The sequence below is a fragment of the Catharus ustulatus genome, chromosome 20 (genome assembly GCF_009819885.2).
Source record: "Catharus ustulatus isolate bCatUst1 chromosome 20, bCatUst1.pri.v2, whole genome shotgun sequence".
In the NCBI taxonomy this organism is placed as follows: domain Eukaryota; kingdom Metazoa; phylum Chordata; class Aves; order Passeriformes; family Turdidae; genus Catharus; species Catharus ustulatus.
This window is the reverse complement of record NC_046240.1, coordinates 8,532,881-8,557,275: the sequence shown is the minus strand read 5'-3', so window position 1 is coordinate 8,557,275 and position 24,395 is coordinate 8,532,881. Positions and strand designations below refer to the sequence as shown.

The 24,395-nt window shown below is 41.4% G+C and overlaps 1 protein-coding gene across 2 annotated transcripts in view; it reads left to right on the top strand.

Annotated features, from left to right (window-relative positions):
• The window catches only part of SMURF2 (SMAD specific E3 ubiquitin protein ligase 2), a 58,715-nt gene extending 34,575 nt beyond the window's left edge, over positions 1 to 24,140 (top strand). For both annotated transcript variants that reach the window (XM_033076520.2, XM_033076519.2), the window contains 16 exons: positions 661 to 794; positions 980 to 1,045; positions 4,651 to 4,735; positions 5,994 to 6,077; positions 7,190 to 7,392; positions 7,554 to 7,638; positions 9,706 to 9,864; positions 13,583 to 13,793; positions 15,235 to 15,338; positions 16,256 to 16,370; positions 16,634 to 16,812; positions 17,251 to 17,388; positions 17,614 to 17,734; positions 19,089 to 19,290; positions 20,201 to 20,276; positions 20,546 to 24,140. In XM_033076520.2, the coding sequence (XP_032932411.1) occupies positions 661 to 794; positions 980 to 1,045; positions 4,651 to 4,735; positions 5,994 to 6,077; positions 7,190 to 7,392; positions 7,554 to 7,638; positions 9,706 to 9,864; positions 13,583 to 13,793; positions 15,235 to 15,338; positions 16,256 to 16,370; positions 16,634 to 16,812; positions 17,251 to 17,388; positions 17,614 to 17,734; positions 19,089 to 19,290; positions 20,201 to 20,276; positions 20,546 to 20,645 (2,062 nt within the window). In that variant the 3' untranslated portion in view covers positions 20,646 to 24,140. The remainder of the gene's footprint in view (positions 1 to 660; positions 795 to 979; positions 1,046 to 4,650; positions 4,736 to 5,993; positions 6,078 to 7,189; positions 7,393 to 7,553; positions 7,639 to 9,705; positions 9,865 to 13,582; positions 13,794 to 15,234; positions 15,339 to 16,255; positions 16,371 to 16,633; positions 16,813 to 17,250; positions 17,389 to 17,613; positions 17,735 to 19,088; positions 19,291 to 20,200; positions 20,277 to 20,545) is intronic.
• Positions 24,141 to 24,395: the final 255 nt, after the last annotated feature.

Sequence of the window (24,395 nt, the reverse complement as noted above, 5' to 3'; positions counted from 1 at the left end):
CCGAGCGAGCAGGGGCAGGAGGGGAATGAGGCACATCCCCTGAACCCTGTGGGGGCTGCTTGTCATGGCTGTGATGTGTGATGTTGTCCCAGACATACATTACCCAGGCTCACCAGCCTCCTGGGGCTCAGGTACCTGCAGCTGTGGCTTGGCCTGACAGTGCTGGGGAGCACCTGCAGGGGATCCCTGCATTCCTGGGGCTTGGAGCAGCAGCCCCAGAGCCCTCCCTGCTCCTGTCCCTGCTCCTGCTGCTCCTACACACTGCTGGGATGCCACAAGCATTGCCCCCCTCGGGACAGGCTGGGCTGGAGCATGGAGCTGAGCATGTTTGTGGCTGCTTGGAGAGCTGTGGTCGAGGGCCAGCCTGCAGCCTGCTGGTGTTGCTGTTTGAACAGATTTTGGTTGGTTCACGTGAATGCCCAATCCACAGTCAGGCTTTTAGAGCAGTTTGTATTCTGGTGAGCTCCTCCATGAGACATGCTTCCATTGAAGAACAATGCACATCTTACCTGCAGATGACTTGCTCTCTCTTGCCATTACAGTGTGTTAAATTTTTCATGTAGTGGTTGATGATCTTTTTTCCCCCAAGGTGATTTCTGATGCATCATCAGAGTGTTCAGTAAGTGCCATTGACAGTGCTGTTTGTTCCACGTTTTTCAGATATATTGGGAAGTCGGATTCAATAACAATCAGCGTGTGGAATCACAAGAAAATTCATAAAAAGCAGGGAGCTGGTTTTCTGGGTTGTGTGAGACTTCTTTCAAATGCAATCAACCGCCTTAAAGACACTGGTTGTAAGTAAGCTAAGGACAAGTTTCTTCTCTTTCAGCCCAAGCTTGCATGCACAGGCTTCTGAAGAATGACAGTAAATTGGGTTTTTGCTGCATTTTATAAAGCTTGTATATTCCAGGTGGTTTGGTAGTTTGTGGTGGTGTTTTGTTTCGTTATATGATTTCCACTTTGTGCCCTCATTTTGTAGATCAGAGGTTGGATCTGTGCAAGCTTGGGCCAAATGACAATGATACTGTTAGAGGACAGATAGTAGGTGAGTAAAGGCTTTTTATCTTTTAGTTCTCTTTTTATCTTTAATTTCTATAGCTATAAAAATAATCTTCTCAATGTCAGTTTTCTATATTGAATTTTCCTTTCTACTGCCAGAGCCATTTGGATCTCAGGCTAGAAGTATGTAGGTAGGGAATTTTAAAAAATCCCAAACACTAAACAAACAAAAAAAACCAAAACAAAATGCTCAAACCACAAAAAAAAAAACCAAAACAAAATATTATATTAAGTGTTGGGGAAAATAAGACCATAGATAAGAATTAAAAAAAAAATCAGGAAGTTTTTTATTTCACTGTAAAGAATGGTGGCAGTTTGAGTGTGAACTCTCTGTGAAAGACTGACTACAAATTTCTTGTCCATGGAGAGCTCCAAGCAAAACTGTGCTTCCTTTGGTTTTTGGGAAAAACCTAAGAAGCTTCTTGCTTACAAGCAATTAAAATTACTGTCTGGGATCAATTAATTTTCTGTTTTCATGGCTTATTAACAAGTCTGTCACCAACCTCAGTAACTGTTCTTTGTCATTGTGTGAACTTATCAACTGTAAATAACTTCAGAATTAAAAAGAACCTGCAAATTGAAGAGCAAGTATCCACAAAAAACTTCATAAACACTCTTCTTGGTGCATTCTCAGCTCTTTGTGAAGGTAGCATTTCTAATAGATCATGTAAGTCAAAAGTTGGTCAGGATAAGGAAGTTCTTTATTTATACAGCAAGATGAATAGAATATTTGGACATGAGGGAAAGAAAAGTGAATTTTTATGCTCAGTTTTATGTTCAATTCCTAGTTGAAATTATATCCAAACAGCACTTCTGTCAGCCAGGGAGCACCACTGAAACATCAGTCAGCAAATGTGTGTGTTTGCCTCTGAGTGTTGAGTAGCACCTATGACTTTACCTCTTTGTGTTGCTTTAACTGTCTATCTCCATCTGATCTGCAAGTGCTTGCATTAAGGTCAGTGTGGTGGCACAGGAGAGTTAAATGATGGTAGAAATGTGGAGTTCTAAGTGCACTGCTGATCCTTCAGGCTGTTCTCCATTCAATTTTCTCCATGAGCTTGCACAGAAGAGTGAAGGATGAGTCAGTCACTTCTCTGGGGTGTGTTTTGTTGTGGGTTTGGTTTGCTTGCTGGCTTTGCTCCAGTGTCCTGGTCCCCTGAGCATCCCTGTGTGTGTGCAGCTTTGTTTGTGGGTGCCTTTGGAGAGGAGGCTGAGCTGGGTGCACAGGAGAGCAGCTTCAGGGTGTGCTGGGAGCAGGGAGCTCCACTCTGCTCACACCATGGAGCAGGGACTGTGCTCTCATGCTGCCCTCCAGAGTATGAACTCACATCCTGGTCAGCATTGCTGGGGAATGCTGCCTTTCATTAAAGGGGGGAAAAAAACCAACCCGAAAACCCCTCCCCACAGCAGGTCTGGGAGGCCTGTGGCAAATCCATTGCAGTGTGCAATGACAGAGACTTCAGGGAGAACTGGTCAAGGAGAAGTAATCAGAACTAGTCAGCAGTGTGAGCATAGACTGGACTGCCAGGCTGGCTTTAGCTGATGTACTCATGAGAAGTGATGCAGCCAAAAAGCCAAAGCAGCACTGACTCTCTTGGGATGCTGCTGGGGCTGCCCCTGAACACCAGGAGCTGTTGGATCCTGCACTGAACCTGCAAAAATCCACCTTGTCAGGTTACTGCAGAGACCCAGAGCAAATCTGTGTGTTCTGTTCTCTGTTGATATCATCAGAAAGGTCAAGTTTACTCAGTCATGGTTCTATTTTAATTTAATGCATCCTTGGTAAGATTCCAGAGACTCCTGTCTTTTTTTAAGTTGTCATTATTAATCTTCTTACATTTTAATCTTTCTTTGCTAATGCAACTTTATTGGGTGGATGAATGAGCCTGAATAAAACTAGGTAATTCCACTACAGTAGTTAGATGGTAGAGAAATCTGGATTAAAAATAAGTAAAAAGACAGAATAAGTTATAAATATGCTCTCAGTTCTTTCAGTTATATACTCTCTTAAGTTAAAAGACCATGCAAGATTGGAAACCAGTATTAAAATGTAATTGATGCCTTCAGCAGATGATAATCTTGTAAACCAAGTGCACAGTGGGTATGCCTTAGTACAAGCACCAAGGGGATCTTCATCTTAAATTCCTGGGTTGTCTTCAAAGAGAGGAAGAAAAGGGGGCATTTGCAGCAATGGATCCAGGGGCACCTGAACTGTGTCTTAATCTTGCAGCTCTTCTGTGCCACCACTTTATTTCTGATGTGGCAGTGCAGAAAAAAATGAGCCCTTACTTATTACAAAATGAAGCCGTGCACAAATTTTGGTCCTCACATAGGCAAGGAGGAGGTAATTGCCTTTGTTTCTGTTCATTTCTGTCTGTGTGTTCTGCTTGCCAAACCTTGCCTACCTGTAATGATGTGAACCTGTAATGTGTGGGGTTGTGGCAGAGTAAATACATCGTGTGAGATCTTGGTTTGGTTGGATTTAAAGGTGCCTTCCCTCTAAAGTTGTTTTGTAATGTTAGTGTTCATGGAAGATTCGGGGTTAATATGGATTAGGAATGCAGCAGGTACTCCAGGGCCACCTGGGCTGGTCTGTTGATTTCTAAGTTTCAAAACATGCTGGGGACTCAGGCAAAATCTGCCAGTTCTGCTCCAACTTTTTAAACTTTCTGATCTTTACAAAAATTTGGTTACATCCAGGTTAGGGTCTGTAAGATCATTTCACTGCATAGAAATAGGACTTGAAGACAGTTGTCCAGAGGTACACTAATGCCACCTCAAGAAATGTGGGCCACAGCACGTATTTAGCTTTTTAAGCAATTGTTTTATTGTTAAAGGCAGAACAAAACATCAAAAAACCACCCCAACCCTGCAGGAACACAAGTGTCATAAATTATCAGATTGGACACTTGCAAACTGTGATATTGGGAACAAAAGCAGCTAAAAAAAATCTTTGTTTTCATAATTGCAGTACAAAAGCTTCAGGCATAAATACCCATTACAGTGAATCATGCAAAAAAAAAATACTATTTAAAAGTGAAGGAGTTTTGGTGAGTGCAAGCAAGGGCTTTTCAGAGTGCTTTGTGTGAGTTGCATTTGACTTAGCACTGGTGTTAGAAAGCAGCCAATAAACCGAATCTGAAGTGCTTCTAGCAGTTAAATTTTGCCTGGCTTTGTGTTACCCATGGGCACACAAAATATGTAAGAGCCAAAACCAGGGAGGAATTCCTTATTTTAGCTTTTCCTGTTCAGAGATCTCCTGTTGACCCTGTCCCAGCTGTGCATGAGGTGGCACTGAGTGTCACACTCCTTCTCAACACACAAAATTCATTGCAATTTCTCAATTCACTTCCTTTTCTGCCTTGTCTTCTGCACTCATGTTCCTTAAGCTAACTTGTTTGAAGTAATATGTAGAGAATTCCATGTGTGAAAGCAGAGCTCCTGTGCAACTATTTTTGATTTGTGAGAAGGAAAAAATATCCTGAACATGTCTCAGCTTAGTCTTTGAGGTTGTACCAATTCTCTTTCAAATGTAACCATAATTTGCATTCAGATGCCACATCTTTAATAATTCTTTTATTATCCCAATAGTCAGTCTTCAGTCCAGAGACCGAATAGGCACAGGAGGACAAGTTGTGGACTGCAGTCGGTTATTCGATAACGATTTGCCGGATGGGTAAGCTGACATCACTGTGATGTAAACACAGATACACTCACACAACAGACTTCTGCAGTAGTGAGAAATCATGTGCAAATAAATTGTTTTAAATCTTGCACTCAGAGTCTGCAGTGCTGCATTCAGAGCAGGAGCTGAGCCAGCTGGGGTACGCAGAGCAGTTGATAGTTTGGCTGTTGTCTTATCTCCACTTGGAAAAGGGGAGGTGACATATATAAAGAAATGCTTTGAAAAATGACTTGTCCAAGAACACATGTATTTCAGATTAAATCACAGCAAAGTGCCTTATGCATGCAGTATTTTATAGCAAGGAAGTGACCACAGGGCCTGGCTGCCCTTCTGCAGCACTAGATCCACTGTGATAAACATGGATCACTTCTTCTTCATGCACCTCTTAGTGAAGAAAACGTGACTGGAAAAGGTAATGCAGCCCAAGTTCTTGCTGTATTTACCTTCCAAAGGCAGGGTTGAGAATTCTGGTTTGTCCCTGTGAGAGTTAATGACATCATTATCACCTAAAACAGTTTTGCAAACACAGGAAAATACTCTGGTTTAGGTTCTGGTGCTGTCAGCAACTTCTTCAGAGCAAACACAGACTTTCTGAATGTTATTCTTGGCAGGTAAAGACAGGAGAAAATGAGTTTTCAGAGGATGAATTTTGAAATGCAAATCATCATCCTAGTCTGTAACAGCATAGTTTTGTTAATTTGGAGTCCAGATAAGTCAAAAACATTTTTGAAAATGCTTCTAAATTTTGACTTCACAATGTTCCTTGCATAAATATTGCTCACTTAATTGTGTAACTGCAAAATTTGCTTTACAGCCTTGTGTATTTCAGAGTGCAAATTTACTAATAATTCAAAAGTCACATTATTTGTAGCTGACTTTTTAATGAAAGCAAGTAGTGCATGAAGATGCTGTGAAAGCATTTGTTAGAGTCAGTGGTCAAAAGAAGTTAAGTGCATAATTAAACATGTTTTCAAGAAGTTTCTTTATGTTGCTGTTTGGATTTAATTAGAATTCCAGCCTTATTGAATATGAAGGTGTGATATTGTTAATGATGTGCCTGGTTCCAAGGGAAGAATATGTTAAACCATTTCTGAGTTCAGCTTTCAGTTGTTTCCTGTCACCTTGTTCAGCTGACGTGATTCATAGCAGTGTAATTCTTCCTGAGCTGGGCATTTCTGTTGGAAATGTTTTGTGCCCTGGTTTCCTGGAAATAGCACTCAGTGCCTTATCTGTGCTGTCTGGACTGCAGGTGGGAGGAGCGCAGGACTGCTTCTGGAAGGATCCAGTATTTAAACCACATCACACGCACAACTCAGTGGGAGCGACCGACACGGTGAGCAATTCCTTGGGACACTGGGTAGGATGGAGTTTGATTATTGAGCAATTCCAGGTGGCTCTCACAGGGGGATTGGATTGCTCATTCCTCTTCTCAGTCACTGCACAAGCTGAATGCTTTCCTTCTTTAGCATCCTTCTCCTTCAGTCTGCCTAATATTTAACTCAGAAGATCATTCTGACTCCTTTCCTGCCCTGCTAGTAACATCTTTGCTTTCTCATAAAGATGCTGTGCTAGAGCTCTATAAATAGACATTACATTTTGCAGACATCTTTAGGGGTAAAGAATGGAGACCATGAGTAGTTGTCAGACCTTGCTCTGTAACCCAGAACAGTTAGAGCTGATTGCTGCAGAGTGTTTGGAAACCATTGGGATTACTTGTTCTGATCACTGTAGGTGTGTGTTGTGAAGCTGTTCCTCAAGCCATTTTTGCTGTTGCCTGTGTTGCAGGCTGTGTCATTGCACTTTTTCAGAATCCCCTGCAAACTGTCTGTGCCTGCAGGTGTTCTCTTCCATTCTCAATATCATTCTGGTCTCTGCATGGATATATTTGATTTTAAATCATCTGGACTGTTAACACTGTCAGCTCTGACACATGTTTGCAGTTTTGGAGTGAAAGGACTGAACAGCTTTTTATTTTCCTATTTTTGTTTTTCCTAGTATGTTGAAATACCCATTCTGAGCTCAAGACACAGTAGAAAAACAAATGCAAAAGGTGTGATTTGTGCTGGGGATTTCTTATGACCTTGTCAATCCCCCTTTAACCCATTTAAAATCCTTTTGAAAGCAGCATTGAGATACAAAATCACACTGGTCAGTGATGCTGTCATGAACAACTGCTTTTATTCTTGCTTAGCCTTTTTTCACCATCCTCAGCTAATAACATTCCTTAAAAGCTAGAAGGAATAACAAGGCCTGATCACTTCCTCAGCCCCACACAGGCAAGGTGAGAATGTTTGGAGGTGAGGAGGTTGCTGGTTCCTCTGGTGAGCACAGAGCAGGAGCTTCCTGCTCCAGTGGAGCTGTCCTGCTGGGCAGGTCACTGAGGTGTCCCCAGATGTGTAGTGTGGCCCATGTCCCTCAGCACTGAGGTTTCCCCACTGTCCCCAGGCCAGCATCCGAGTACTCGAGCCCAGGGAGGCCCCTGAGCTGCTTTGTGGACGAGAACACTCCGATCAGCGGCACCAACGGCGCGTCCTGCGGGCAGGCGGCGGATCCGCGGCTGGCCGAGAGGAGGGTCCGCTCCCAGAGGCACAGGAACTACATGAGCAGGACACACCTGCACACTCCTCCTGACCTGCCTGAGGGATATGGTATGGGAACCCAAGGGGTTCATTGTGGGGTCTCAAGAAACTGGGATAAGTTCTGTCTTCATTCTTCTTCTTTCATTCCTTAGTTGAAGGAAATCAGGCTTTGTGAGTCTTCATGCTGCATTTTTTGTTCTTATATTCATTAATTTGTCTTGATTTCACAGAGCAAAGGACAACTCAGCAAGGTCAGGTCTATTTTCTGCATACTCAAACTGGTGTCAGCACGTGGCACGATCCAAGAGTACCTAGGTAAGAAGTTATGGAACTCTAAATATTTCAGTTCAAAATCAATCAAATTCAAATCAAAAAGCAGTGCTCTCCTCCAAGTTTTCTCTGGCTAGTATTTCTGATTCTTGGCCCCTAATACATTATTTTAGCATTCATTAAAATGAATTACTATACTACAAAATGAACTGTCTTCCCCAGTTCTTCAAGTTGATATTGTAATGAAAAAATGGAAAACCAGGAAATAAATTACAGGAGGGTTTTGGAAGCAGGTATAGTTCACTGATTCTAGATTTCACATATGAATTAGAGCCAAGTCCAGATTTTAGTACTCTGCAACATAATGAAACAAGCAGTAGAATCTGAACACTTACAAAAGAAGTTCCATCAAGATGCTTCAGTGAAAACTGGGTTGGATTGAAACAGTCAAATCACTTTTCCTGTTGTAATTATCCCAGTACTTGGGAGAAAACAAATCCTAAGTCTTAAATTCGGTGTCCTTATTTACACAATATACCTGTACATGTTTATGAATGTGCATGGAATTATTGCTCATGTCTTTGAAAGGAAAGGATGATAGTGAAAATTATTGGTGGCTTCTGATTGTCCTTTGAGTAACGAAGAAATCCTGTTGTAAAAGATAATAAATCCTGTTTTAAACACTTGCCTCCTAAAGTCCACGAATAGTGCTGTGAGATTTGTGTGGTTTGAAATTGGCAGCCTGTGCCAGAGGAGCTCTGTCAGTTGCTGCTGGTGTTCCTGTGCTCCTTCTCATGGAAATGGGTGTCCCAGGAAGGACAAAATACCTCAAGACCACACTTGGTTGTTCTTTGAGTTATTATTTTGTTACTGTTTTTGTGTTAGAAGATTGTACCTTGCTTTGATGCACTGCCTACAGAGCTGAGGCTGAGCTGTGTAGGAAGACAGTGACTAGTGTATTATTGCAAAACAAAACAAAAAAAGATCTAATCCTTAAGTGTGGGATGTGATAGTTCTGTGTGCAGTCTAAGTCAGCACTGCCCTGAGGTGTGGCAGCACAAACAGCAGGAGTGTCTCTGAGAACAAGAATTGTTTGCATGAGGATAGAATTTATGTCATTTCTAAGAAGTATTGTATTTTGAGGCTAATAGCCACAGTCATGTTGCCAGCAAAAGTACTCCCTGCAGTACAGCAGCAGAGTGTTCCTGGGGAAAAGCAGCAGAAGTTCAATCCCACATCTTCATGTTTCCATGAGTGGCTCCTCAAGTCTTTGGAATCCCTGCAGACTGCATCTTTTAAGGCATTCTGTCCCTTGGCTCTTTCCTCCCTCAGCTCCCATGATTTTGGGAGAGCTGAACACCTTTGGGAAGAGCTGCACTGGACAGTGTGAGGGGTCTGAGGTGAGAATTGCATCCATGAGTAATCAGTGTACATTTTTGGAGACCAGCATTTGTTTTCAGTGAGGGTCTGGAGTGAATTTACATCTTCCTAATTTCAGCAGAATTTTTCTTGAGACCTATTAAGCCACCTCTGCATTGCTCAGGGTAGAGCTGAGTCATTGTTCATCTGATCCTTGATTTGAAATAGTTTGTTAGAGAGCTGTTTGCTTCCCACAGGCTCATGGGGTTTTGGGGCAAAACAGCCAGTGCCATGCACATCCCATGTGTAATTCTTCATGGAAAGTACAACTCTTCAGAAATACAGTTCTGTTTTGTATGAGTTTCTAAAGTGTGATTCACAGCTCCTTACGTGACTAATGTTGTTTTAAAAAATGTTTTTTGTCAGAATTGGTGCAGAACTGCAATTCCATTTTGACAAATATGGCAATGGTCTCTATTTTTGTTTGAAGCCTTTATTAATTTAACAGCTGAAGTTAGTTTGTAAAAATGAGGGTTATTTAATAAGAACTTTTTCCCCATGGCATGTGCTCTAGGGTGTGTGTTTTTGCTGTGGTGGGCTTGTACCTTGGGAGTAGAGATTCCAGCTGAACAGATCGAGTTTCTGAAACAATACATTTTCTCAGACTTCATGGAATTGTTCTGTTACATTTACGCTTGTTTGGCTCGGAGGCCAATTGCTGAGGTATTTTTCATTTTATATTTGTTTTCACAGGGATCTTAGCAACATCAATTGTGAAGAGCTTGGTCCACTGCCTCCTGGATGGGAGATCCGAAATACAGCAACAGGCAGGGTTTATTTTGTTGACCATAACAACAGAACGACGCAGTTCACGGACCCGCGGCTCTCTGCAAACCTGCACTTGGTGCTGAAGTGAGTCTGGAGCCCCTGGCACGGGTGGAGGGGAAGCAGCGACTGCGAGGGCTCCTGGCTTTGGACCAGGATGCTCTCTGCCACTCCAGGAGGAGTTTGACACATCACTTGAGGAGTTTGACACATCACCAGCTTGCTTTGTTTCACGGTTGAGATGAGTTTAGTTGCTCTTGCAGGAGCATTTAGGCAGGAATGCGGCTGTTGTGATGCACAGGGGAAGGGAAGCAAGTGCTGTCTGATGCAAAAGATTGGCCCATAGATTATTTTTTTTTCTCCCTAACAGAGACACTTTGTTTTCTTTGTACTTCATTCTCTTTTCAGTTATGAAGAAGTTGTTTTAAAATAAGAAGTTGCATATGAGCCAGTGGTGTGAAATACTGATGAGTTAGGAACCAGTGCCCAAGTGCCCAACTATTCTCCTTGAGTAAAGGAGAAATAACTCAACTCTTGCCTTCACTTTTAGAGTAGGACTAGTTGATGTGTTCTCAAAATAAGGCCCCAATAATTTAACTCAAGAGTTTTTACAAAAAGGATAAAATAGAACCGCGTATTTTCTGCCTTCGTGTTTTGGTATCATAATTTCATCTCAGAATTTTAAAAAGAGAAGGAGAAGCTCAAAAGAATTATAGCTCGTGTTTTATTCCCTAGGCCCTCATTACACACCGGGGATTTTCTACTGAAAATGGAATCAAGAAAAGCAAATATTTCTTTTTTCTCTCTTATTTTTTTTTTCCTCTCAGACGGCTTGACCGCGGTACTTGGGAGTTTGATTCTATTGTTTCTCCTGCTAACACCTTTTAATACTCCTGGGAAACACCTGTAAAGTATTGAGTAGGTGTTAAGTGGAAGAAACAATGAAGAGTTGGTTAGATGGAAAGCCAGGCAGCCCTGGGTGAGGAATAGTCCTGTAAGGAAGTGAATCATTGGGAAGAAAAGCTGAAGGAAAGAATAATGGGAACAAGCACTGAAAAGACAAAGCTGAGGAATGGAAAGTCATATCCAGCAGTCAGCATGTCTTTTATGCATTACACAAAAGCTGTCTAGCCTCTGCCCAATATACACTTGAACTTCACACCCCGAGAGGGAGAGGAGCCTAAATACATGTTTTGTTTAGAGAAATCATTTGGTTTATATGTGTATGTTACAGGAGTTTAGTAAGCTGCTATCATCCAGACACTCTGGGTGCCTTTTTTTTTTTTTTTTTTTAGTTTAAAACAAATCACTACTCGTTTTAGCTGAATTGAAATAGGTGGTTTGAAAACAAAATGATCTTGAAAAAAATCAGCAGTGAAGGATCATGTTCATGTTTGAAACACAGAGAAGTTCCTTAAGTAAACTCAGATTTAGATACTTCAAGAAAAACTTCAGACCCTCTTAGCAACAGCAGTACAATTCTGAAACTGTAGAAAACTCGGTGAATTGGGCTGTATTTGACAAACTGGACTTCTCAGGTGGGTTTATTTTGAAATAGCAGAAGGGACACTGTAACCAGTTCTATGTGGATTGTAGAGCACAGATAACAGAGCTACCTTTGTTAGCTGGAAAATCCAATTTTTAATTTCCAGAATCACGGAATCATTTCACATTTATTTGAACTTAGAGTTCTCCTGCAGTGTGCTGAAGTTTTTCATTTGTCCATCTGTCTTTCATTAGGAAAGGATTTCAGAAACTCACCCAGCAGTGTCATCAGCAAAGTCTGCTGCCTGATAAATCATTTTTGGTGTTTATTCTTTTATTACACCAAACAGGATGTGTGAAAGTTTCCCCTGCCTTGAGCCCACCTCCTTATTTGTTCTTTAAAAAACAAACAAAAAAGTAGTTTGCCTTAGGCCTGTCATTTTGTAAATTATCTAAGAAATAAGTTTAGACTTTGTGTGGGATGAGTGAGATTGAGTTTTAGGTTCAAAGGCATGAGAAAAAGTTTACTCTCAGTGATACTGACTTTTCTATTGAGCTGAGTAAAGCCATTTGTTATTCCAGTTATGACATTATAAGTTATGAAAATAATCAGACTTGTTACCCAGTTCTGTTGTAAGACATTGACCAAGAGTTTGTGATAATTTTGATGAGTTATGGCACCTGTAAAGTATTTAGTTGTATCCTTAAAGCACTGTATGGAATCAAGCATAGTCACTCAGCTGTGAAAACAAACTGAGAAATGAGATTTAATGACTTTAAGCACTGCAGATTGTTTTGCTAATACTGCACTGATTATTTTTAGTCTAATCTGGAAGATGACATTTTATTTTTCTCCTCCTAGTACTTCCTTATTTTGGGAAGCACTGGGAAGAGAAAAGTCATGGTTTCATTTGATGCTAAATTCATGCTCATTTCAGAGATTACATTTCCTTTAAGAATGACTCTTTCTAGCTTTGTGCTGGGGTGAGCTGTGACTTTTTACCCTTCAAGGTGGTATGGAGGGTGCTCACTTTAGTTTATAAATATGGCCTTCTCTGGCAGTGTTATACAAGGAATATTTTCACTTTGTCTTCCTTATGGAATTAGAAAGTTCAGAAGATAGAATAAGGATTTTGCTTTAATTTATGTATCAAGTTAATACAGTTTAAATGAGATTCGTATTTAAAACTAATCACAAGTGAAAATTGCCATGCACATGGCACAAATGACAAAGAGCCTGGAACCATAGCCAGTATGTATCTAAATTATTACAATGATTTGTGTTTTTCTGGGTGTCCCTGTGGAAAGGTCTGGAGGTGAATTTTGGTTGTTAGGAGAGTTTTCTACTAGGCCTTGTCTCAAAACAGACTACAGGCTGAAATTATAAAATACAATAAAATAGTGCTTGGTTCTAGCTAATATTTTTTGATCTTTACTATTAAAAAAAAAAAAAAAACTAGCATTCCACTGAAAAACACATTCTGAATTGTAATGTTTCTTATTTATCCAGTAAATGTAGGGTATTCTCATGTACTCCACAGAGAGATGATATTCTCAGGCTTTAAAAATACAGTTTTTATCCTGTGTTGCTTGGGAATGCCATATTAAAAAGCTATAAAAATATCCACTCACTGTGTACAAGAAACGACACAGAGAGAACATCTCTGCAACATGATCCATTTACTTTTCCTAGTAAGAAGTCAGATTTACAAAATCTCTTAGAATTGCTAGTAAAAATACTTGTTTATCTGTGCCAATTAGTTCCATGTGAACTCCCACATTCCTGTGGTCCAGACTAGGCCAGGTACAAGGGACAAGGTCCTTGCCAAGCTGCCAGTACAAACATCTTTTTGTAAGCTTACTCTTTTCCAGACAAGCCATTTAAAACAGACTATGGTATTGACTGTAGATTAGAGGCAGAGTGTTTGGCAGATCCCTGAATTTTAAAATGGAGGAAGGGAAAACACGCAAAGGAAATATGGAAATGGTCTCTGAGAAATTCAGTGTCAGCAGCTTAGTAGTAAAATTGTATGGATAATACCTTATTGTATGTGCTGTAACCTTTTGCATACTTTGTAGAGTAGCACTAATAGAAATAACAAGCCCTAAAAACAACTGAAAGTTGCCAAGAAAGACAGACCCATATGTCTTTAGTCAGGATAAAATCACTCTGCATTTATTCTTTACTGGCCCCAGACGTTTTCAGTGTAATCACAGTAATAATCACAGAAAATTGAAAGCAGTTTAGGTACAAAGGCTGAATGTTGGAGGAGAGAGCAGGGATGGCTGGGGTCCCTGAGGCAGCTGTGTGTGTTTGCAGCCGGCAGAACCAGCTGAAGGACCAGCAGCAGCAGCAGCAGCAGCAGGTGGTGTCCCTGTGCCAGCTCCCGGACGAGGCCGAGTGCCTGACGGTGCCGCGCTACAAGCGGGACCTGGTGCAGAAGCTCAAGATCCTGCGGCAGGAGCTGTCCCAGCAGCAGCCTCAGGCTGGCCACTGTCGCATCGAGGTCTCCAGGGAGGAGATTTTTGAGGTAACTCGAGATTTGGAGCCATTGCTTAACCGGGGGGAGGTTGTTCATAGCTGTGTGTAAAGGAGTTCTTTGCTTAGATGGAACCTCGAAGGCTGCAGTTAAAACTGGGATTGTACCGTGTGAAGAGGAAACATTCCAGGGGGATACCAAGACAGTCATGTAATTGAATTGATGCATTTACCCTGTAGAGATTAAATCAAGGAAAACTTTCTCTGTGGCTGGAGATGTGCAGCCTGTGTCAGGGACTGGGGAAGGAGTCTGAGCACTTGATGGATCTGAAGATCCTGTCTCACTTCTTCCTTGTATTTGAGAGGGGATATTGCAAATGCAACTCTAAACTATTATGAATGCTCTTTGATACAGTGTAACTTGGGTAAAACTACTACTGAATAGGATCCCTCTTCAAAGTTTGGGATTCTTACCATCGATCTGAATTCTCTGTCCAGAATAATGCCAGTTTTACAAACTAACTGGGCTTCTGAATGGCCGGAGAGGCCCACAGTGGGGTCTCTGCATTCTGTTTTGGGATATGAATGATTCAGCAGAATCATTCTCTTGAATTGACTAAAACACAGTTATAATTCATTGGTCTTTTCTAGAGAACAGTTTGTCTTCTTGAGGACTTTCACCCATCCCACCCATCCCTCTTGCATTGTTACCCCACCCACTAACTTGATCACCCCACTGTGTTGTCACAGTTTTTTTCCAGCCAAGAAAGATTTGTGTTGGTGTTCCCTTTGGGGAATCAGATCAGTTTGTAAGCAACTGAAAGAAGAGGGGAGGGAAGGCTGCAGGGTTACTGTGTTCTTGTTCAGTCCAGTGTGTTGGGTGCCCACACACCCACCTGCCTCCTCTGTCCTGTAGGGGCAGAGCTTGGGGCTGATGCTGGACATAAATAAGAACCAGACTTTTCTCTTTTCTCTAATTCCTTAGCATTTGTTCTGACTTTCAGTTTGCTTTCTGTGTTTCCTTGGTGAGCTCTTACTGACAGAACAATAATTCTGTGGATTTGCTGGGATGGCATTGCTGATTCCATTCTTAAGGTGCTCCTTGAATGCTGGTTCATGTGTTTTACCCAGAGTACAAGTTCCACTGTTGGCTTTTCAGGCTGCAAAATCCAGGAGCCCTTATGGAAAACAAAAGGAGTTTACTGACACAAATTTTAATAAAGTTATGTGAGAATGAGGGAGAATGTTCTGATCACTGTTCACCCTGGAAATTTAATGGGAGGTGGTTCTTTTCATCTTCTCATTATTTTATTTGACAAGTGTTATCACATTTGGAGAAAATGAATAAACAATCTTTGGTTTGAGAAACTGATGAAGATCTGGAAAAATAATGTTCCCTTTGGACTCAGGAGTCTGAGACTCCCTTCAATACACAGCAGCAGCTTTTACTCTGTACACAGCAGTTAATAAAAGGAAGTGTTGTGTGTTTACAGGAATCCTACAGGCAAGTCATGAAGATGAGGCCAAAAGACTTGTGGAAACGATTAATGATAAAATTTCGTGGGGAGGAAGGCCTTGATTATGGAGGTGTTGCCAGGTAAACAGTGGCTCCTCTGTCTCTTCCTGCACCCAGCCCTGCCAAGCATCCCTGTGCTCTGAATCCTGAACCAGCCCAGTGTCAGCCCTGCTGCTTTCACATTATTCTTATTTATGTTTCTTTCTGTAACAGACTACATGTCAGAAGAATATATGACTTTAAGTAGTATTTTAAAAGAAAAACTGCGTCAAAATTCACTCGTTTATTGGAAATAAAACACAGGTTATACATCATGTCAAACATCTGTCATATGTGAGAGGTTTTGGTATCTATTGAAAATGACATATTTTTCTTTGGTTAGTGAAGTTTGGATATCTGAGAATATATACCACTAAATACTTGGTTTTATGGCACAATTTTAACCAAAAAATATGCTTTATTGCAAACTGTCACTGCTGTTGGAAGCAAAATGTTAAAACCCAGCAGCTGGTGGCAGCTTCAGCCTGTCAATAGGCTGAGGTTATTTTTCCCTTATAAAAAAATGACATGCCCAGTTCTCAGACCATTATTTACTGATTTGTGAACACATAATTAAAACTTGAACTAAATACATCCATTACCTTAAATATGGTTTATATCAAAAGCTTTGTTTCCAACAACTTTGTATTCCAGTGAATACATAATGTCTTGTCTTAGTGTGTAATGGATGTAGGAGAATCACACTCAGAAACTCTCTTGGAAATAAGTAACCTGAAGAAAAAATCCTGGAAAGCTGGAAATCCATCAGCTGTCAAGTTGTGTGGTTACTGAGCCAGTAAAAATAATTCTGATTTCAGCCATATCTCAGCATGTGCAGAGATAACTTCCTTCACATTTATATTTAATAATAAGATTTAAAAACCTGACAATTTTGAAAAGAATCTCAGTGTAGGAATTCATTTGTCTCTAGAGTTCCAATAAATTATTTTATTTTCTAGGGAGTGGCTGTACCTGCTGTCCCATGAAATGTTGAATCCATACTATGGGCTCTTCCAGTACTCCCGGGATGACATCTACACCCTGCAGATCAACCCCGACTCCGCCGTCAACCCGGTAGGGCTGGAGCCTCGTGCTGTAAATCAGTGTTTTGTGACCACAAATCAAACCCTCACCTGCAGAGGGTTCAACACTTGGGAGCCAAATTCTTACAATTGGTACTGCTGAATTTGTACAATTATATGATAGCTTCTTTTTTGTTCTTTGATCAAAGAACCATCTCAAATATGTTCTTTGAGGTTTTCTTCTTTTGTGGGTGTTGAAATGTTGTCTCCTGCTCAGCTTACTTAGCTGAATGGTTTTGTCTGTGTCTGTTGCAGGAGCACTTGTCCTATTTCCACTTTGTGGGCCGGATCATGGGCATGGCTGTGTTCCACGGGCACTACATCGACGGCGGCTTCACGTTGCCTTTCTACAAGCAGTTGCTTGGGAAGCCAATTACTTTGGATGACATGGAATTGGTTGACCCTGATCTCCATAACAGCTTAGTCTGGATACTGTATGTACTCTGTAGGGTGCCTCAGGATGTTGGAATGCTGTCTCTGTTATGTGATAATGGTCCTAAATCCTGGAAATAAGGTGTATTTTGATCTCCTGCTCAGGCAGATTTAAGAAATACCTTTCTTGCCCAGTTCAGCTTCTTAAAGGCTAAAAATACTCAAGCTGCTCAAGTTTTGGTGGGGGAGGGCAGAGTTTATATTAATTTAACCTATTATTAACAGTAACAAATTATTAAAACATAACACTGAAACTTTGATAAAGGTTTTAAAATGTAACATAGTAAAACTGTACTGTAAAAATGTTCACCTTCTGCTTCCAGGCAGGACTTTGAAATGCCATTGAAAAAGGAAATTGTGCTTCTGTCAGATAGAACATGGCTGTAATGTATTTGCAGAATATATTTTCCCTCAGTCATTTGCTGCTTTCTTTGCACCAGTGAGAACGACATCACCGGGGTCCTGGACCACACGTTCTGTGTGGAGCACAATGCCTACGGGGAGATCATTCAGCATGAGCTGAAACCCAATGGCAAAAGCATCCCTGTGACAGAGGAGAACAAAAAGGAATATGTCAGGTACATCAGTGGCTTTTTCCAGGGTTCTTTTTCTGTTTCCTCAGGTGGGGAGGAACTGTTACTTGTTGAAGTAATTGTCAGTGTCGTGCTGTTGGGTTTTGCTGTGGGGTTGTGCGCTGCTCTGGTGTAATCCTGTCAGTGGGTCCGTGTTTTGGGGCTGGATAAATTGCAGGTTTCTTGTATTTGAGTACATCCTCCACAAACCCAATTTGCACTTGCTCGCAGACTTTATGTGAACTGGCGGTTTTTACGAGGAATTGAAGCTCAGTTCCTGGCGCTCCAAAAGGGATTTAATGAAGTAATCCCACAACATCTGCTGAAAACATTTGATGAGAAGGAGTTAGAGGTCAGTGCACCAGTGTTGTGTTGTGTCGTCAAGTGTTCCGAGGCTCTGGGAGGCGCAGGAAGGCGGGGCTGTGTCCCGGCAGTCCTGGTGTGCTCTGACCTGGGCTAGGGGCAGGGCAGGGGCTGAGCTCAGGGAGCACCGAGGCTGTGCGAGCCTCCCAAGAGATCTGGGAGTGTTCCTGGAGGTGACAGCTCACAGCAACTGCACAAGTGGCTGCAGCCCCTCCCGTGAAGTTCAAACCCCTTTGAGCCTTCTGAGGACCTGCAGCGACCTCGGGCTGTGTCAGAGCTGCAGCAGAGTCCTGGTGCAGAGTTCCCACGGGGCAGTTTCCTCCTGTGAAATTCAATGCTGCCAGGAAAACAGTCTGGCACTCCCAGCACTCCCTCCCAGCCCTTGTGCACTGCCCTGACTGGTGTCAGGCACCTGGGGTTTGGCAGAGCTCAGTTTTGCCAGACTCCATTGGCCCCTTAAATCCAGCAGAAGGAAAGGTCCTGTCACAAACAAGTGTGCTACAGAATGTCAGGATCAGCATCCAAACAGTATCCTCTGAAGGCAAATCTGTAGATCCCAAGCTTGCTTTAAACTGAAATGAAATTGCAGTCTGTGGAGCTGAGGGGTTTGCCATGTAAAATAGCCACAGGTTAATAATTCACATGTGCTTGTGATCCTTGGGCTGGAACATCAGTGATTGTTCCTCCTCTATCCTGAATATTCTCACTCCCAGCAGTGATCCAGCCATGCTGCTAACCCAGAACTATTCTGCAGCTCTAGAATAAGAAAGGGGAAGGCCTGATGTTCTTAGTGATGAAAATGTCTTCAGAATTATGATCACATCCCTGCTGAGCTTAACACGATCCGTTGTGGATCTCCCTTCAGGGGCACTGAAAGCTCAGTGTCAGGAAAGGCTGCTCTGTCTTTTGTGTGGTATCACAGGAACAACCCCAGTTCCTTTTGGGGGTCCAGAGCTGGACCAGCCAGACTGCACCCTGGGCCATGCTCCTGAAAGAAATACTGAGGTCAAATGTGAATTATTCCTGCACTGTCATACAGGGGTAGATCTGTGCTGACAGGTCAAGTCAGTTAAACACTGACTTTTGTCTAAGCTTGAAATGCTTGTTTGGGTTCTTTTTAATTTGAATTGAGACCATTTGAAAAATGGTTTGTGTAGAGAGGTAAAATTAAAAAAACAAGAAAGATCCATTTCTGCATTGCTTGAGGGAGAAGTTATGATTTACCTTTGGTATAAAATCTGTGCATTTTTCACAATCATTTCTTCATAATTTGTCTGGCTCCAAACCCATTTTTATAGTGATCAATGATGAAATCATATTATAAATCTATTTTAAAATTACAGCTCATCATTTGTGGACTGGGAAAAATTGATGTTAACGACTGGAAGGCAAATACCAGGTTAAAACACTGTACCCCGGACAGCAACATCGTGAAATGGTTCTGGAAAGCTGTGGAGCTCTTCGACGAGGAGAGGAGGGCGCGGCTGCTCCAGTTCGTGACCGGCTCCTCCCGGGTGCCTCTGCAGGGCTTCAAGGCACTGCAAGGTAACTGCTGAAGAGCGATCTAATGGTCTGATTGCAGTCACAGGAGTTCTTTTTTGTATGTTTGTCTGGTACTTTCTTATGCAGGTGCAATTGGCTCTTTTGTTTCTCTTCCTTCTATGGCAGGAGCCTGTGATCAGCTCAGATGTTAGAGGGGTTCCAGAAGCAGGATTTTAATTCCTGGCTTTTACAAGCCCTCATTGGCACAGCTCTGGGGGCTCTTTTAGATTGAAATGCACTAACACAGCTCAAGCTCAGACTCTTATTTAACAGCAGAGTCCCCATGAGAAACACTGACCCTCTGAATTGTAATTTTAATGGCTGTTCAGACCAGGATTCCAGTTTTGCTCAGACTGGGACATCTGTAACCTCTTCTGTCCTTTGTGGCATCTTCAGTGCACATCAAGTCTAAATGATGGCTGTGCTGCAGTCTTTTTTCTTTAGCAGAGACATTGAGGGGATTTCTAGTAGTCGGATTAATTTAATAAAATTATAAGGAGTTGACATTGTGACTCTCTGGGATTTCAGTGGAATTGGCCACTGTTCAAGACATTTCAAAACAGGGACAGGTAAAACTGTGTAAATTCTGTTGTACAGGAGGAGTGAGAGAAGATAAATTAAAAACTGCTAGAATTATGTAGTACACTGTGTGAAAAAGGTGATTTATTCTTCCTTGTCAGTGCTTTTTTCCTTACCTTTCCATGGTTTAAGTAACTGCAGGGCTGTCTGAGTGGGCAAGGAGTCTGTCCCACAGCCATGGGGACTTGGCAGTTTTTTTCCTGTCTGTTTATGATTTCTTCTTTCTTGGTGCAGAGCTTCTCTCTGTATTTTAGTTGCTCTCTGGTTGTTGCAGTGCAACAAAGACATTTCATGTTATTCCACACAGTAGTAGAGATCTCCTCTGGATTTTCAGGTGCTGCAGGCCCACGACTCTTCACAATACACCAGATTGATGCCAGCACTAATAATTTGCCGAAGGCTCATACCTGGTAAGACTTCTTCAGTTCTCTGTTGTGATCTGTAGCTTAAAGACCAATCTGCTGTCAGAGTATTTGGAGCAGCCTTGCTTCTTTTGTCTTTTATGACATAATCAGAGCTGTCCCTTGGGGAGCAGCAGAGGTGTGAAAACTGGAGATGGCTTTTGTTGAATAAGTTTTGTGATCTCCTTAAGCCGTGCTGGCAGCAGTGCAGCTCAGTGAGGTGTGACAGACCTGGCAGTGATGGTTGGAGAGCTGAAACCTCTGTGCTTCCCCCCCAGCTTCAACAGGATCGACATTCCCGCGTACGAGAGCTACGAGAAGCTCTACGAGAAGCTGCTCACGGCCATCGAGGAGACCTGTGGCTTTGCTGTGGAATGACCCTCCCAGCCTCTCCCAGACTCTATTTATACTCCTGTCAGCCAGAAAGCCCTTCCTTCCCTCAGCCAAGACTCAAGAAATGCTTGAAATACAGGAAACTTTCCCTTTTCTACACTAGGACACTGGGAGGGAAAGGACAACTTTTGGATTTTTTTTTTTAAAGTTTTTTAATTTTTTATTTCAAGAAAATAGGTTCTGTGGTTCCTGCCATAGGATCATTCAGCTGCTATTAAAAACTAATATCTTGAACATACAGAATGCTGACTTTTCCTACATTTCAACAGTTAAGCAGTATTCTATACTTAAAGACTACTACTATTTTTGTAAGAGGTAATCTATTATATTTGCCTACCTGATTTCTATTCTCAGATACCAAGACACAACTTCAGCAGTCGGTACAAGTCACGTTTCAGCCTGTTTTAAATGTATGATACTGAACAGCATTTATACCTGCTATTTTTGGAAAAAAATATTTTGGATTATTCTAACTTTGCATAAAATTGGCTGAAAGAATCATTAATCTTTTTAATGAAAGCCACTTACATGTTAACTGCATTTTCTTATAGCAAACCATTATATTCTGCAATGTAAATTCCAGGTAAATGTTGCCACAGGGGCTTTTTTTTTATATTTTTCAAGCAGGAATTCCGAATATGATGTTTTGGGGTCCTATTTATATCACTTGTCAGATTCCTCCAGCAGAATTTCTAGTGAGTGACACAGACTATTTGGTACAGTCCTTGTGTTTACACGTGGAATAACCTTTTCTTAATGAACAGTAGATGTTTTGATTTTTTTTTTTTTTAAACAGCATTTTTCTAACAAGTCTGTCAAGAGTATTTTTTGTTGCTTTTGACCTTAAATTGAAACACTGCATTTTGCAGCTGTTGAAGCACTGATGGGCTTTGCCAGCAGAAGCCTGTCAGCAGTTTGTTCCAGAATCCATCCTGTCCAGTCAACCAAAGTTTGTTTGAATGCAGCCAAATCATATTCTGTATTTGTTGATCCTAAAGATTTATCAGGTAAAACACGTTGTAATCTTTGTCCAGCTGCTCATGACACGTGGGTTTAAGTTACAGCTAGGGAAAAATGGTGTATTGACTGAAATATGTGTAATGTGCTTTGGAAATGAGGTTGTAAGAGCACATAATTTATTGATTGTAGGGATGGAAGTAAGTATATATATGATTTATAGCATGGGTTGATCTCTTCAAAGGGGAATAAAATGCACTACCAGTAGAGGGAACTGAACTTTGATGTTAGTTTGGGAATTCTCAGTTGAGATCTGTCTGATCTGCTTGTGGTGTGTGGGTAAATCAGGCTGCTTCAGAAATGGTGCCATTCTCCTCTCAGCCATGAAAATATTTGGAATAAGTAGCAGGTTTTTTTCCAATCAGTGTTGTGTTTTTGTAACTTAGGTTACAATTAATCATCAAATCTGCACTATTTTTTTGCTGCCAATGAGAAGAAAGTCAAAGGTATTGAAAATGCTAAAAGGATGGGATGTAAGCAGCTGTTCCATGTTTGCAGTGTAAGTCACAGGGAAGCAGCTCATTCTCTGTCTGTTCTGTGGAGCCTGAACTAAATTTTGCTCTGCCAAGTCTGACTGCCACAGTGAGTAAACTACTACTGGATGTTGTGTGTTAGAATAGTGGGCAAGGGACTACTTTTATAGAATTGTGGTGGGAATCTGGTGAGCCAAATCCACGTTGTTTGATTATTTTTTTTGTACAGCTGTTGCTGGCAGGTTTCTTCCAAGGGACTTGCTTCCCTTTCTGGGCTGGCTGCTGGATGAGGCTACTTAAGGATGCAAACAGAAAGCCAAGAGACTTGCTGTGACAGCCAGGTTTGAAACACATCAGAGCCTTTTCTTTCCATTTCAGTGGACTCCTGCACTCCTGTTGAAGGGCTGGTGCTTTTGCATCCGTGCTGGGCTCCCCAGTTCAGGGCTTTCAGGTGCCTGTTACCAGGGAAGCTGCCCCTGGCTCCAGCCCTGCCCAAATGCCCTGCTCAGCCCCTGCCAGGTCTGTGTGAGTGACTGCTGCAGGGGTTTTACAGACAGGTTCTTGTGACTGTTCACAGGAGAGACCCCAGTGTCATAGAACTGATAGAGGTGATTTTCAAAATTTTTTTTGTGTTTGCCCAGGCTGTGGCCACAGCCTCCCTGGTCATGGAACATGGCAAACATAAAATCTGGCTGGTGGATTTATTGAGTGCATAGTTATGGTCACCTTGCTGTCATAAAAGCATCTTTGGGGAGGGAGGAGATGAGCTCTGCAGAACAGAGACCCAAGATCAGCTGATAATTACATTTATTTTCACAGCAGCCTTAGCAGTACATCTGTTTTTCTACTAAACATTTTGGTATGGCATTGAGAAATTTTTTTAACTGCCACAGATATTGTAAATTTAACATGTAATAGGCAAAACTAAAATCTGCATTGAACTTTCCATAGCTGGCAGATGAGGATGAATCTACCAAGTATTTTGAGTGCCTTTCTACCTTCATAAAGACCGAGAGCTTTAACTGAAGCACCTCATCACCCAGTCAGATGTTTATCTGAATGTGGTAAAGGGTTGATTCCTTTCCAAAATTTTGTTTCAAGAACATGTCAGCTACTTTCCCCTCAAAAAGGTGCTAAGCCTAATATTGCATTTTAACCTTGGACTTTCACCCCATGATTAATGTGAATATTTATTTCAATGTGTCCCTCTTACTGGGTTTTACTTTATCCAGTCTTTAGTTGTTTTAGAGAGATGTCATATCATGGTTTTATGCTGTTGCTTTTCATTATGAATGTTTAATTATGAACAGTGACTTTTGTAGATTTCAAATATACAGTTCACAGTTGAGTTTCAGAGGATTTAATTTCTCGGTGTAAAGAGTTTTGTAATGGTGCTTTGTACAGTATGTATTCTAATTTTTTTTTTTTTTGCACATAGGTTCAGTTTCCCTAAACTGATTTATTTGTACCAAATTTTTGTGTTGTACTAAAGTCCAGAGCACACAAGCTGTTTTGAAATTCCTGTTCAACAACACTACATCTGTACTGAACTCCAGGTGTGTTTAAAAGGCTGCATTGATGGAAGTTCAAGCTTTGCTCCTGTCCCAGCACCATCCTCCAGCTCGATGTAGCATCTTTTTAAACAGCACCACACAGTTAACAGGTGCCATTTGTTGTACTTTACACTATGTAGTAGGTTCCTGGCTCTACACATCCTCAGAGCTTTGTCTGTAGTTGTAATTAGTTTATACAAGTGTAATTACTCTTCCACAAACTGACAGTTCTTAGTTTATCATTTCCATTGTATTTATTACAGAGTGTTTTAGCATTGGTATCATTGTATTTTCACCCAGCTGTTACATGAGCTTTAACAACAACAAAAAAAAATCTGTATAAAATGGTTTTTAAGTACTTAATGTATGTACCCATGCAGAAGTTGAGCAATAAATTGTATGCTGTTTGCACTGTCACAGCATCAATGGTTTTAAAAGTTTTAAGTTTTTCTTAATTAACTCTGTAAAATGTAACAATGTCATTTTTAAGTAACTTGACTTTGTTTCAGGAGAAAGTACTTTAAACTTGGTGACTTCCTCCATGCTGTTACCTACAGTGAGGAGTGTGCTGAATGTTCTAGTCAAACCCAGCAGGTCTCACTTCTGGCTCTCAGGTACTGGCATGTCTTGGCAAGGACTTTATCTCAGCACTGGTGAACAGATGTCTCCTCTCAAAACTCAGTAAAGCTACA